Raw genomic sequence first — 16,468 nt, forward strand, 5'->3', positions numbered from 1 at the left:
AACTTTATTTTTATCCATAGCTGTCACAACTTAGTGTGAGACTATATGTCTGTTTGTTTTTCCTTCCATGTGGCTTAGATGTGGTTTAGTTCACTGCTAAGTCACCACATCAGGCGCAAAAAAAAATGCATTTTGTTTTGTTTTTGAGACCGGAATTCTCTGGGAAGCTTTGTCTAAAAGTGATTTTTAATATGTTAAAAAAATATAAAGTTTCTTATCAAAGAAAATACCTACATTAAATAAAACACATGTCAATTAACAGGCCTTTTGTTCATAGTTCTGAGCGTATTCACATATCACGAGTTCTACACAGATAGCTTTGGGCAAGGGATCCAGAGAGTGCACTTCAGGCAAAAAGTTCAGAACTTGTGTAGCCATGAAACCTGACAACAATGTCCTGTGCTGTGCTTCCCCTCATCAAATACCAGGGAAATTTTGGGACAGGTTTTTTTTTTTTTTTAATAGTAAGAAAGAAAACCAGAGCACACATGGGGTTAACTCAGTACAGTGGTTCATGAGCTCGTGTTAGAGTTTGATCGTCTGTGTGTAGGTCTAGTGGACTTCACAATGCAACCGAGAGGATGGAGAAAATGTAAAACACCCCATCATGAAGTCATAAAACTGAATGTGTGAACACTGTTTCCATTCCTCCCACGTTGACACACACCTGTAACCTCAGCAGCTGGAGGCAAGATACAGGGGATCACACGCTCCAGGACAGCCTGTGCTACATTGTGAGACCTTGTCTTGCAAAATCAAAAGCTGAAGGTATAGTTTGGTGGTAGAACACTTGCCTAGCATGTGCAGGTCTTGACACTGATCCCCAGGACCACAAAAATGCATTCAAAGTTTTAGATAATCTAATTAAATATTGCAAAGCAGAAACTACTAGGCTAGCATTGGTTAAAAAGAAAAAAAGAAAAAAAGAAAGGAAGAAAAGAAACCTCAGTTAAAGAACATTATGGATGCTATTCCAGTATTTTAAAGGAAGCTGGACTCATCAGCCCAGCTAGTCCATTTGCATTTTGTACCTAAAAAGATACTGAAATATGAAATATAATACTTAACTCAATTCCTTGAAAGAGTTGGTGGAGGGGTATCTCACCACAACTGCAGCAGCAGAGTGAGTAGCTTGGCCCTTTTAAAAGTCAAATAGATTTTTTGAGACATGCTGACCTCAAACCTGTGACTCTTGGCCTTTGCATTCCAAATACTGGGGTTACAGCATGTACCACCAAACCTAGACAAACAAAAGGTTTCTAACCAGGAATTCACTGTAAGTTTTAAATTAAATTATTTTTAACTCAGTAAAGGAAATTTTTGCTTTATTTCAGGGAATTTTCCCTAGTTACTAAAAGCAATGTTTCTTCATCATAATTTATTTGGAAGTTCAGGAAGAAAATTTGAAACCTGGGAAAATATTCTCCCAATCCTACCAGCAAATGGCTGTGTCTACAAACACCCAGAGAAACTCCCTCTAGTCTTCCAAGCATCCCACTTAGGAGACGATCTATCAATTCACAATCTTTAGCATAAAGTAAACTCACATCACAAAAATCTCTTTACATAAGTATATAGATCATGCTTAATTATTTTCTTAATATTGAAATTCCTTGTGTATAGAGTTACTCCTACAATATATATTCTTGGAAATGGAATTAGTCGGGTGTCGACACTATAAAACCTCCTGATATACGTTGCTAAACTGGCTTCCGAAGCACTGCACTAATTTACACTCCATTAGTGTTATGTGACATGTTTTACACTGAGCCAACATTGAGATTTATTATTTCAGTCCTTGCTGATGTACAGAAATGAAGTGCTGGGTTGTTTTATTTTTCTTGAAGATGTTAAATCCACTTGTTAATCTGCCTATGATAATTTGTATTTCCTCTGTCATTTGCTAATATATCTTTGGGGGGTTTAGCACTTTTTAATTATGTTCAATATGATAAGCTCTTTTATATAGTAAAGATGGTAGCCTGGGGCACATTATTAAACATTTAACAATAAGCTCTCCATATGCCCTGGGCCTGCTTGACTCCATTTTTGTTATTAGTATTTCCACTATGATTTCAACCAACCATCATGGTGCCCCAGCACACAAAGATGAAAAGACCTGTGCAGTCCAGCTCACACAGAGGCACATGCTGGCTTCCTGACATCAGTGAAACCCTTGGCAATGACATTTGTCATGTCTCCTTGTGCTTTTATAGCTTAATGTTTTTTAAAGTGCATTTACATGGTTTTATATAAAGGTAAACATTTAAGTATTCTACATTGCAACTAAAAAGTAGTTTTTGTCATGATCCTACCCTAATGTGCAACACACACACAGACACATACACACACCCTACAAACATCCACCTCCCCCACACACCCTACATACATCCACATTACACCCACCACACCCACACACACCCTATACACACCACCTTCAGACACACCCTACACACACACATACACCTTACAAACATTCACCCCTACACACCTACACACATCCACCTCCTACACACACACACACACACCACAACACCACACACACATGCACACATGTATGCACACATGAACACCCATGTCTCAGTGTAACTATCTCTTTCCCAGGGTTACAAAAATACATTGCTATGTGACAGTACAGGACAATGCTAACATTATCCTTAAAATTGCAATATGGTCTTGCTACACTGATTTAGTTTGTTTTGTCCTAGAAAATACTCCATACTGAGCAGAGCTGGTTCCCGTTATCTCTGTTGTTAGTTGGTTGGTTGGTTGGTTGGTTGGTTGGGTTGGTTGGTTTGGTTGATTTTTTTGAGGCAGTCTCACTATGTCACACTGACTGTTTCTAGAACTCTCTATGTAAGACCAAGCTGGCTGCAAAACTCACAGGAATCTCCCTGCCTTTGCCTTCAGAGCGTTGGGATCAGGCTGGATTAAAGGTATACACACCACACCTGGCTCATCTCTGTCTTTGCTGAAGGAGAAGCAATTCAAAAGACAACACCAAAATGCTTTAATGCTTACCTTTAAAAAACATACACACTATTTATTAAATTTTTAGTTTCATACATACAATCAATTTTTATTCACTCACATTTCTCCCACACACTCTTTCCTTATCTACTCCCCTTCCTTGTCTCACCCCAACATTTCAACCCCCTTTTAAAAAGTTTGAACCCTATTCGAGGTCCAGTTTGTGCTGCCCATATACTCAAGGGCATGTGGTGACCACAGCCTTACAGAAAACTGACCATCCTTCTCCAGAGGCTTCCTCTAGTCCATGTCTGATGTTCAGGTTTTCTGTGCTCCTAGATTGTCCCAATCCACCAGCTTCAGAAATGGGGGAAAATCTGTTTATAGAAAGTCTTTTCCATTCCTAGCGCTCACTTTTTAAAAAACTCCTTTTGACTTGTAAAGTTCATCATATTTAAGCACAGTTCAGGCATTTTTCAGATGTAACCAACTCGAACTGTGTTTTTTTTTTCCCCAAAGTACTGTGGCCTTTTTTCTCAATTAAACATTTTGTCAGCATCCACCCTGAGTTGTCAACTAAAACATGACTTTTACTAGATAGGCATATTTTTTATTTTAAGTTAATAGCTACAAATTGGTGTAAGATGCTTTAAAACCTACTATTTCCTGCACAACCAACTTGCCACTACAGGGAAATGACAGGCTACACTTGAGATGTGACTGCTAGGAATAAAATCTGAAGGCACATATAACACAAGTCTTTTATAATCACTATAAAGTGTACAGTAGACCCTCTGCAAAATGATGTCTAGTTTGGGTTTTGTCTCCTCCATTGTTTGGTAACTCTGTTTACACTTTTTTCCTATGTGTGTACATTTTAAGAAGCTTCCAGTCTACTAGGTTTCCATATGAGCCTCAGATGGCCCTTGGTGTTATTTGCCCCACCCCCAAATTTTCTTCCTAACCCTTTTTGCCCTCCTTCTTCCTATCTAAACACTCCTGTGCCAGTCTCTGCCACATCTCTCCATAACTATACACTTTCTCTTCCTTGAGAGGTTTTCCAAGACTCCCTAGACCCTTTCTTTATCCCTAACTGGGTTATATGGATTGTCACGTGCCTAATGAATATTTTAAAAGCTACTCTCCACATATAAGAGGAATACATATATACGTGTCTTTTGGGGGCCTGAGTTGGTTCCATCTATGTACCTGAGAATTTCATGATTTTGTTTTTTATTTAGCACCTGAACAATATTCCATTTTGTAAAGGTACCACATATTCACTATCCATTCATTGAGGCTGTTTCCTCTTTCTGGCTATTATGAATAAAGGAGCAAGGAACATGGATGAGCAAGTGTCTCTGTGGAAGAATGTAGAGTTCTTTGGGTACATGCCAAGACTGGTATAGCTGGATCTTGAGGTGAAGAACTGCCATACTGACTTACATAGTCAATGCCAATATTTTTAAATTGAGAGATTCCACATAAAGCCTGGCTTTCTGGCTAGTGTTCAAAAATTAGTGAGTGCTCATTTGCCCTGGCAGCATTCAACTGAAACTGCATTAATTTCCCTCATTTAAAGCAAAATTCAATCCTCCTTCCCTCCTCCTCCTCTCCTCCTCCTCTTCCTCCTCCTCCTCCTCCTTCTTCTTCTTCTTCTTCTTCTTCTTCTTCTCTCTCTCTCTCTCCTCTCTCTCTCTCTCCTCTCTTCTTTCTCTCTCTTTCTCTCTCTCTCTCCCATTCCTCTCCCTCTCATCCCATCTGTTTACTAGTTTGATATGGATTTTTATAGAGTTCCCTTATCATGAGTATTTGGGAAATTAATTATGGTCTTATCCCCAAATTAACAGCTCCTAGAAGACCAAATAAGAATCCGAGATCTAGTGCGGCCACAGGAACTAACTTTGCAGTGCAGGATCTAAACATCAACACATACAAGGAGTTGGAGACCTTCGGGGAAGAGTAGGCCAGGTAAGAAGCATGTTTAACTCAGGTTTGTCAGCTAGCCATTGGCTACTGGATAGCTCTCCGAATTGTACGTTTTATAAAGTGAACCATCAATTTACATCAAGCTAAGTAGGTAACCTGTAATTGAGAAAGTGTCTCATAAAGTTGAAAAATCTGATGCTTGCTATCAGTTCCATGAACCCTTACATAGAATACTCATTTTTTTTCCTACTGGAAGTTACCAGAGTCTTGTCTTTATAGCCTTCTGCCGCCCAGATGCCAACAGTTATACTCAGAACACCCACATAAAGACAAAATCACTACCTGTGGTAGTGATTTTATTTTATTTTTTATTTTATTTCCAAGAAACCAAAGTGCTTAAAGTATGCAGTGGATTACATACAAATCAACCAAACAGAAAAAGGTTTGATGATAATATCTTTTATAATATCTTCTCAGTAGCTCTTCACTCGCCCACCAGGCAAAACCAGCTCTGTCAACAGCTTGCCAGCAATGAGCATAATACTGTCCTAAAAGCCTGGTGTCCCGCGGCAATGTTCAAACCAGACTGAGCAGAAGAGGCCGCTCAAGGAGGCAAGACTCAGGACAGGCTCTGAAGTATTTGTAGTAATAAGCCAAGAGAGGTGGGAAAGACACTTCACACACGAGGGAAATGTGTGGAGAAGAGTAAAGGGAAGGTCAGCTGCGCAGGTCCCAAGTCTGCTCATGGAAAGAGTGTTCCAGTTATGATATTTTGGCATATGCATTCAAGGAAAGATGGGAGATAATGCCAAGATAACAATACAAACTGAAAATGAGGAACCTTGTGGGCCAAAGTAATGTGTTTTGAACTTCATATGACAGGCTATAAATAGCTGTAAGAGGATTTTAGATAAGGTAATGGCATTCTAATCATAACTGAATTGGTGGTGCAAATAGAAAGAGGGTATAGAAATTAGAGGCATTCTATAGCAGCATCTCAGGGTAAAGGTGGGTAGGGCCTGAACTAAGTCATTAGCCATGGCTGTTCAGTGCAGAGACAGACATGGGAAAATAGAATCTATAGGATTGCTACATGAATCAACATTAATTAGGATGGAGCAATACATGTCAAAGTTTTTAGGAAACACCCAAAATTTTGATCTGGGATCTGGTTAAATACCTGCCAGCCCCCCATTACTCAGCAGAGGAACAAATTATGACATGAGAGGCTAGGTGAGACAAATAAGTAGAAGTTGCCTTAGTCTCAAAAATGTCCCATCTGAGCAGCCTGTAGGGTCTTAGGCAATAAGCAAGGTAGCTCACAGGGGAAGCTGGAGGGGTAGAAGTAGGGGAGAAGGCCTGGATTTTGTTGTCCTCCAACACAAATAACTTAGTGGTACTAGAAAAAGAGTCTAGAGTTCTGAAGTGTTGCTCCCCTAAATATTCAATACTGTTTAGGTTATTAATAAATAATTCTTATGCTTAGGAAGTCATCAGAGAACAATTAACTGATAATCCAGAGACTTAGTAAATAAATACAATATTACATATCATTCTTTACTTATTAGATGATATCTGATACATGCAAAAAATTTTAGATTTGGGTGGGTTATACAAAACATAAGATAAACAGGAATGAACCTATGGCCTTACTTAATATTTCTTTTTGAAAAACCTAAGCAACAAATACTTCCTTTGAATAAAATATGATTTGGTTCAGTTTGGTAGTGTACTGATAACATTTAAATGGTTGTTATTCTTTCTATAAATTCTATTTTGTATATAAGGCAAAGAACAAAATGATTCACAGTAGCTAAGGGCCTGGGAGATGGTCCAGTGGGTACAAGTGTTTTCAGAGTAAGCCTGGAGACATAATTCAATCCCCAAACCCAGAGTGGAAGGGGAAAGTGATTTTTTTAATCTTCACAGGTGAGGGTTGGCACATGTCATACTGACACACATACACACACACACACAGAGTGAGCGAGCGAGAGAGACACACACACACATATACACACACTGACATACACACACAACAGTTTTTTTAAAAAGTAACTCAGAGATCAAAATCAAAAGAACAACAACAAGAAGATGTGATGTTCTTTTTCCTTTGCTCCAATTCAATTTATTTTAAAATATTTTTTGGTGCAGGAGTCAATCCCAGGACTGTTCCCAGTCCTAACTGGACTAACTGTGGTTAGTCCAAGACTAACCACATTCTCTATCTACTACTGAGCTCTGTTCCTCTCCATCGCCCTCTTCCTCTCTTCCTTTATGTCTTTGTTTCTTTATGTCTTTTGTCTCTCTCTGTGTCTCTCTCCATGTGTTGAGACAGAATCCTGCTGGATTACGAAGAAGAGCTGAAACTACTAATTTCCCACTTGCTCCTCTCAAGAACCTGGATGTACAAGTTCTTGCCAGTACTGCCACCATCTCCAATACTTTCCAAGCCTTCATCCTCAATCTTATGTAGTTCCCTCAGGGCAAGGTCTTGTTTCTCCTTGAAATGTCTAATATCTGTGGCAAACTCTGAAGTTATTTGGTTATCTGAGACGATCTCTGGCTAGAATTTGTCAGACTTAGATTTGCCCTCCCTCTCCTGCCTCTTTTCTGTGTTTTTTGCCAGAAAAAGAATGACTACTAGACAAGCCAAGGCATCTTAATTATTGCCTTTCCGTGCAGTAATTTAAATTCTAATTAGCATTTTGCCATAAGAGAAATTAAGTTAATTATTTTAACATAATTCTTAGCAAGCACTTTACTGTTTCATAAACCACCCCTAATATTTAAGTTAATACTTAATAATTAAAGTTCTAATTCCTTGGATTTTCACTTCTCCCCCACCCCAATATATTGGTAGTTTAAAAGCTCATACTTCCTTTGAAGTGAGTTTCTCACTGTGGCATCGCCTCCCTTTGATATCTCTCCTCCAGCAGATTGATCTTGAGTACAAAACAGATAAAGGTGAGTGTGCATGGAGCCCCCACAGGGAGGGTCATAGCTTACAATGTGTAGCAGCAGCAGCAGCAGCCAGGAGCCAACCCATCGCCATGCTTGCTTCATTAGGACTACAAAGCAAACTTGTATTTTAAAAAATGACAAGCCATGTTGATTTATGATTAAAAGCAATAATCATGTACATTTAGAATAAAAGTTGAGAGAGAGCACTTCTGTCTATACAGGACAGAATGAAGACAATTTGCTCACTTCTCCTTCAAGATATCTCAGTGCTAACAGAAAAAAAAAACTTAAAAGGAAAAAATCTTTCACTTTTAATATAATGTGAGTTTGTCACAGGTGTTGGTTAGTGGTTTTCTCCTAACTAAAGAATTCTTTGCTGGATGGGTGGATGGATGGATAAATGGATGGATAGAGAGTAGATAGATAGATAGATAGATAGATAGATACATAGATAGATAGATAGATAGATAGATAGATGATAGATAGACCAACAGACAGACAGATAGCTAGACAAAAAGGCTGAAGAATATACTTCATGATCAGAATTACCAGAAATAGAAATCAAGACAAACCAAAAGTCTTCCAGTTTCAAAGAAATTGAGAGAAATGAAAAATTGTGAATTTATATGTGACCCTGTCCAAAGGTGACACATAAATTCTTTTCTCACATAAATCTGCAATGAAGTTATTCTTCTCTTTAAAATGTGAACCCATTAACAGGAGAGATACAAGCGAGTTTTAGACTTCTAAAACAGAAAAGGATGTGTTCCTCTTCCCAAGGCCTTGGGAAGCTTAATCACAGCACTTTTAAATCTCTGTATCAAAAGCAAAGGGTTATGGGACAGTTCTCTAAAGACATCTAGCTTTGTCTCTAGAGAGAGTAGGGAGAGGCAGGGTCAGGTCCCACTGTACAGGACTCACATGTGGAAGATACCTTACTAAGATCCATGAGATGCTCGAAGCAGCTTGATTTTACTCCTATATTATTTGTAATTTTCTTAGTTATTTACTCTATGGCAAAGTGTGACTTAATAAATTAAACCCAGTGATAGAGTAAAATAAATTTTTAACTATAACTATGTAGTTAAGTTACATGAATGTAGAATGTTCCCAAGGAGAATGGAGAGCTACCTACCAGATTTGGATGGAAGACAGAAAGTCTTAGCCAAGTCACCTTTCCACAGACGAGGAGATGGGCTCCATCAGAAGAAGGTACATCTTAGACCTTCTAGACAAACAAGAATGGAAGAAAAATACTATCTTAAGTCATTCTTCCATGTATATGACAACAGACAGCTTCCTTTAAAATCTTAAGTATCCATGTACACTTGAGCTCTCCTATTAAAATCAGAAAAAAAAAATCTGACCAACCAAGAAATAACTAAAGGAACAATGGGATGGTGGTGCCATGCTGTGTAATGAAAATGCAATAATTGTAAAAATTCCAGTTAGACAACACAATTCAAGTACCATACAATTTGACATTTTAGAAGAGCAAAATGTTTACAGAAATGCCAAAGGAGCAGATATATAAATTTATTTCATCTCCCCACCACCTCGGGGCAGTATGGACAACAGACACTCTCTACAGTTGAAATGGCAAGTGTAGAAAGCCAGCAATTCCAGTCTACTATGGCTTTTGAAGTAACTTATTTTAGAAATAAATATCTCCTGTAGTAAGAGAGTACACAGCCAGCACTCATATCTGTGGGTTATATGTCTACAGAGGCAGCCAGCCACAGACAACCTGGTAAAATTATTCTAGAAAGGGGTGGACACAAAGAACAAGCCCAGGGAATAGAAAGCACTGCTCTCAGAAGCCTCTGGTCAACCTTGAATTTCAGCATATGTAGTATTAGGGCCATTGTTAGATAGATAAATAAAGTTGCCACTCCCCATGTCAATGTTCTCAGAGTGCCAAGAACTGTCTAAATAATTCACACTCATCACCCCCTTTCTGTCCTTAAATAGCTTTGGTAAGTAATACTATTGGGAGAGCTACTTAGAGTCCTGGAGGTTGAGCAGGGGACATGCACACATTTGCTAATGGGTCTAGCATCTCCTAGTACTTTGGGGTAAAAAATATGCATCAGTTACAATACATCAGTTTAGCATCATTGGCCCCTGAATGACTTCATTTTCAGTGTAGAAAATCAAAACTCGTTAAGTGTTAAGAAACTCATTTCAGATCACAAATCTAAGTAGCAGAGGTAAGGCTCAAAGCTTGGTCTATTTGATACCAGCTTCTTAAGTCAACAGCCTACCTTGTGCACACCAGCTTTCCCAGAGGGTGGCAGAAGAGGACAGGAAGTAGTGGAAGCAGCAGCAACTCCTGCGTAGTCTTGTGGGTTGCATGGTCTCAACCCATGGATTCACATGAGAGCATTCACTCTAACAAACCAACAACTGAGCTGCCATTACAACAACTGTTGATTCTCTTCACAACTCTGTACAGCAGTGTTTTGACCATGACATAGGTGCAATAGCATATTGTTCTTGTTCTTGATCAGACTGGCTCCTAATTTGTCTCCCACAGCCTCCTATATACCAACCATAGCCTCTCATCACAGAATGCTAGGCAAGATTACTATCTTAACTTTTGGTTCCAAAGGTCTTTAAAAAATTCAGTTCTGAGGTTTACAAACTATTAGTGGTCCGAAGATATTTATATTATTTGGCATGACTGGTAAATGGCTCGCATTTGTTACTTTATAGAATGACAACTGTCTGAGAGGGTTGTGGAGCTCAGCCTTACAGAAGAGCAGTGTCTTGGTCCTCTGTCCTCACATTCATTCGAACAGGAGCAACAGCTGAAACTGATCCTTAAGGCAGCAGCTAACAACTCCAAGAGACACAGTAGAGAGATGGGCGGTTCTGTGTTTTCTTCTCTGCCATACTGTCTCTCTCTCTCTCTCCAGAATTCCTTCCCTAAAACACTCAGTACCGCCTAAGGACCAATGTACATTCAGGTGGCCTTCTGAACTGCCATTGTTCCATGAGGCAACACCAATTTGAGACCAGTCCAGGAAGAGAAGCTTTGTTAGAAGCTGAGAGAATTGGACATTGGTTTCTGAGGATAGAGTAGAAAATTTTGTTTGATTAAGACACTTTTTTCTAGCCAAAAGGAAATTGGCAGTTGGCAGCTGAGAAAGGAAAGTAGATTCAGAACTTGATAGAGAAAAGAAAAAAAAGTACCATAATTGCCTAACCATAGGTTACCCAGACACCAAAATCTATAGAATCTATATAAATCATATAGAATCTATAGAAATCATCCAGTTTAGCCAGGCATGGTGGTACATTTCAGCACAGAGGAGGCAAGGCATTTATATATGTTAGTTCAGGGCCAGCCTGGTCTACATAGCAAGTTTCAGGCCAGCCAGAGGTACACAGTAATACCTTGCTGTGTGTTTTGTGTGTGCGTGTGTTTGTGTGTGAGAGAGAAAGAGAGCGAGAATGAGAGAGAGAAAAGAAGAAAGAAAGAGACAGAGAAAGAAAGAAGGAAGGAAGGAAGGAAGGAAGGAAGGAAAGAAAGAAAGAAAGAAAGAAAGAAAGAAAGAAAGAAAGAAAGAGAAAGAAAGAAAGAGAAGGAAAAAAAGAAAGAAAGGAAAAAGAAAATAAGATAAAGAAGAAAGGAATGATGGAAGGAAGGAAAGGAAAATAAAAGACAAGTTTGCGAAGCTGAAATTCAGTTTCTGTCCACTCACCATTGTGTTCCCACAGTAACCCAGTGCTGTGACTGAGCCAGTGTGACCAAGCTAGCATCTCCCGGTCTCTTCATGCCCCTTCTCATATCTGCCAACAACATGTGATTCAAAGACCTGGAGAAATTTCGTGTCAAGTGAATGCCTAGATCCTACTGTAGATTTTAGAGTTTTTAAGCCTGCTGATCTCACACAGATTTCCATCTTGACCCTAGGTGTGATTCGAGCATTGTGAAGCTTTCCGGCGACATCCAGTTCATCAGGCACGAGTGCCGACAGATTGAGAAATCCGTTCAAGAACTTGTTTCTGCCCTAGAAACCATTTCTAAGAACTTGGATGTGAAGGTGACTGGCAAGAGAGAGGATATGTAGGGCATTATAAGCTACTACCAAGCAGCACTGTAATAGCTCATCAAAGGCCTACACCAAAAAGAGAACCCTTTACCTTGAAAGATTTAACATGAAGCTTATTCATATACATTATTAGTTCAGATAGTTGAACCAGCAAATATTTAATGAGCGCCTCTTGTGTCCCAGCACAGGCTTCCATTGTGAGCATGGGTTGCTTCCATCACTGCTAAATTCACTCACTTTCTGGCTCCCTGTAACACTGTAGAGCTCAGGATTACACACAAAAGCAGTTCTCATGGAAACTGTTATTACTAAAGGCCCAACATTCATGTCACTGGTAAGGTCACATGTCTATTTAAACATTGTGGTGGGTTAGATATGCCTAGTACCTGGGCTTTTGGACTCACCCTTTGGCCCAGTGATGCTGAGCTATCTGCAAATCACTACTGACTAGATTTGTTCATGTCCTGTCAGTGGGTGACACATTCATTCTTGCTCTTAGGAAAACTGTGGTTGCAGAATGGGTTTTCTCACTGATACTTGTTATTATTCCAGACCCTTTGAGAGGCAAATATAAGAAAGAAATCAGATGAGCAAAATACTCACTAAGGAGACATCTGTGAGGAATGCTGGGAGAGAGCTGGATGAGACAGGGAAATAGAAATCTGACTTCGTTGGCACAGACAGGGAAGGAAGGACTCCATGGGATGCCATGAAGAACATGTCATCAAGTTTTATGAGTGAAAAGTACCCATGTGAGGAGTGGCACTCCTCATGCTGGGACTGAGGGTGTGGAAAGGATGATCAGGTCACACACAACACTACTGCTTTTAAGCCCAGTGATTGAGGCTTTGGGCCAAGTATGACTCTCATAGCTGTCAGAGGTACGTGAGACACTAGAATTACAAAACACTTCTGTACTCACATGGCCAGACCTTGGTTTCTTCAAATGCACCCTGTTCTATCAGTTTCCACTTAGCACAGTGCAGACACATAGCCTATGCTTTTTTTTTTTACATTTGGATCAGTTTGAAATGCCCTTCAGTTCATAGTGATTGCTTGCTTATTCACTGATGCTGGGAAAGGATGAGCCAGTGCTAGTTGTGAGCATCATGGGCTGGCACATACATCTATCAAGTATCCTTGTGTGAGGGTTAGGGCATGACTTAAGCTGTAGTAGTGTTTCTTTTATAAACTGGTATGCCCTTGTTTTGAGGATATAGATGTTGACCTCTGATATCAAGAGATTTCAGTGAGAAATGATTGTTGATTTCTGTTTCTTCATTGGTGGTGGTAGTAATGATGTGTTTATGTTTCCCTTCCTTTGGTTTTGTTGATGTGAGATTATTTTCTGCATTTTTGTGGGTGTAGCTAACTTCCTTGGTTTGGATTTGTTCTTATAGTACCTTCTGTAGGACCAGATTTTGTAGATTGATATTGTTTAAATTTGACTTTATTATAGAATATCTTATTTTCTAAATTTATATGTTACTTGGCCATTTTTCCTTATAGCTTTTAGTATTCTTCCTTTGTTCTGTATGTTTAGTGTTTTTATAATTATTTGGAGAGGGGACTTTCTTTTCTAGTCTACTGTATTTGTTGTTTGTATGTTTCTTGTACTTTTATAGGCACCTCATTCTTTAGGTTAGAAAATTTTTTTCTATGTTTTTTTTTTTTTTAAAATATTTTATAGGTTTTTGAGATTCTTCTCCTTCCTCTAGTCCTATTATTTGTAGCATTGGTCTTTTCATAGTTTCCCAAGCTTCCTGGATGTTTTATATAAGGAGTATCTTAGATTTAATATTTTCTTTGATAGGTGCTTCCATTTCTTCTATGGTATTTTCAGTGACTGAGATTCTCTCTTCTATCTCATGTGCTATGTTGGTGAAGCTTGCCTCTGTAGTTCCTGTTCAAATTCCTAAAAGTTTTCATTTCCAGATTTCCCTCAGTTTCTGTTTTCTTTATTGCTTCTATGTTCACTTTCAGGTCTTTTTGTTTGTTGGTTGGTTTGTTTTTGTTTGTTTGGTTTGTTTTTCGAGACAGGGTTTCTCTGTGTAGCCCTGGCTATCCTGGAGCTCACTATGTAGACCAGGCTGGCCTCGAACTCAGAAATCCGCCTGCCTCTGCCTCCCAAGTGCTGGGATTAAAGGCGTGCACCACCACCGCCCGGCTCACTTTCAGGTCTTGAAGAGTTTCATTTGTTTCCTTCAGTTGTCTTTTTTCATTTCCTCCAATTTATTCACTTCCTCCAATTGTTTGTTGTGTTTTTCCTGGATTTCTATAAGGGATTTATTTATTTTTTCATTAATGATAGTTGTCATCTTCATAAAGTTGGTTTTAAAGTCATTGTCTTGTTCTTTCAGCTATGTTAGCATATTCAGGACCTGCTGTGGTGGGATAGCTGGACTCTGATGTTACTCTGGCTGTTCTTATGTTTTTTATGCTGGTGTCTAGGCATCTGGGTTTGAGGTGCTTATAGGTCTAGGTATTGATTTCTGGGTTTGTCTTGGTTGTGTGATAGTTTTATTCCTTGGTTTCTGTATCCTCTTTAGATTTTCAGAGAGTGTATTCGGTTGAGTGTTGCCTATTTTACTTGTCTGCTAGGCTGGTATGTTCACAGGAATGGTGGTGAGGGTTGGAGGGACACTTGCTGGCTAGTTGAAGGCTACAGGGAGAAGAGACAACGGAGAGAATGTACAGGAGGCATGGGCTGAGGGTGGGGAAAAGCTGCCCCTGGTGTTCTGTTCCAGTGCTAAGATCAACATGAGAATTGTGTCTGGGATAACAGAAGGATGAGGAAGGTCCAAGAGCAGCCTGGTCTTCTGGCAGGTGAATTGTTTTCTAACGCAAGACATGCTCTGGACTTCTTCAGAAAGGAAGTCTTAGCGCAAAAGTGCTGGAGGCTTTGCTCTCTCTCTCTCACACACACACATCTTTACTTTTATTAGGTAATGCAGCTCTTAGGAAAGATAGAGGCCTCTACTTCTGAGCACACCTCAAATTTAAAGATGGTCCAAGGAGATTATCAGCATGAAATGAACCTCTTGGAATTCAAGTAAGTAAATAGATGATTTCTAATCTTGTTAAGTGAGTGTCAAAGAGTTTTGTATAATAAAAACCCCAGCAATAAATAAAACCTATTCCAGAAATTTGAGCCTGGACAATAAATAAAATAGCAGATAAGTCCAGGGGACATTCCACACTGAGATAATTTATACAATGTCCAAAAGGAATAAATGTGAACACGAATTTAAATACAAAATTTGTATTATTTAAATTTAAAATGTTAAGTTATTAGATTTATTTATGGAAGCATGTTTGGCAGTCATAGGAGGACTTGTCTCCTTCCAACATGTGGGTCCCAGGGTTCATGTCAGGTCATCAGGCTTGGTGCCAATCACCTTTACTCTCTGAGTCATCTCACCAGCCCATGCATATTAATATTGCTGTTTCCTTTGTGTATCAGCTGATATACAGAACTCCTTCTCACACTTCCTATAGTGTAACCTTAATTTATTACCAATTTTACATTAAAACGTATTAGTATAAAGTTTTACTGAGCACAGTTGATTACCAAAGATGATCTGATACTCTTTAGCATCATTTTGCTTTATTTGCACTTCCTCCGTGGCTTTGCATTCACTGATTTCCATTAACCTTTCTGAAACTGGGCTCTACCTTTCCAAACTTAATTTTCCCCTACTGAAGAAGAAAGTAAGAAAGAGGACTGAACAAATGTTTGGGTGACTGCCACCATTTTCAAGGTTTCCTTTTTTGTTTAAATGACCACTGTGTTCCAGAAATACAGCAGAAAGAAACTTAGATGCTATGATCTTAGCATTTCTTGTATCTTGCTCTTTTCCCTCTCTGTCCCACAGCACCTGAGAAATACCATGCTTTCTTCATTCTCCTCACCTCTTCTCAATTCTCACTGGCCACAAGAAACAACGTAATACTTGTACCTCAGAGTCACTAAGCTCACAAAGCACAGTATGATATAACGTGTACTTTAGTCATAGTAAAGTGGAAAGTGTATGTGTCCAAAAAGATGATAAATAAATTATTGCTAAATTTTGGAGATATGGATTTCTCAAGTAAAGGGAGCATATCAATTTTTTTATATTTAGGACAACATTTTCAGATTATGACATTCCTGTCCAATGAGATCACTCAGTAAGCAGCTGCATGATTGATTTTATTAATCCCTTACTTTTGGATTAAGATAAAACATATTCCAAGGGAAAGTGAAAATGCAAACATTTTAAGATATACAATTTAAACTGTAAGCTTTTTCGGGTACCATGAAATTTAGCATAGAGGCCCCTATAAAAAAAAGCTAAAATATAACTATCATATGACCCTGCCATACCACTCTTGAGAGTATACATCTGAAGCATACTCAGGCCACCACAGAGACATGTGCACATCGGTGATGTCACTGTTTTCTTTACAACTAAAAATGCAATGAGATTAGAAGTCCATCAATATATGGAAGGGTAAAGAAAATGTAGGACATACTCAGTAGAATTTCCTTCAGCCAAACAGAAAAAGTG

General features: G+C 38.9%; 1 protein-coding gene across 1 annotated transcript in view; it reads left to right on the forward strand.

The window, feature by feature from the left end:
• Positions 1 to 4,820: 4,820 nt before the first annotated feature.
• The window catches only part of LOC117701425 (protein FAM81B-like), a gene marked incomplete at its 5' end in the record, with an annotated part of 29,588 nt that continues 17,940 nt past the window's right edge, over positions 4,821 to 16,468 (forward strand). The window contains 3 exons of the mRNA XM_076706246.1: positions 4,821 to 4,932; positions 11,780 to 11,909; positions 14,864 to 14,970. Coding sequence (XP_076562361.1) covers positions 4,821 to 4,932; positions 11,780 to 11,909; positions 14,864 to 14,970 — 349 coding nt within the window. The remainder of the gene's footprint in view (positions 4,933 to 11,779; positions 11,910 to 14,863; positions 14,971 to 16,468) is intronic.

This window comes from Arvicanthis niloticus, unplaced genomic scaffold (genome assembly GCF_011762505.2).
Source record: "Arvicanthis niloticus isolate mArvNil1 unplaced genomic scaffold, mArvNil1.pat.X pat_scaffold_1063_arrow_ctg1, whole genome shotgun sequence".
Taxonomy (NCBI): domain Eukaryota; kingdom Metazoa; phylum Chordata; class Mammalia; order Rodentia; family Muridae; genus Arvicanthis; species Arvicanthis niloticus.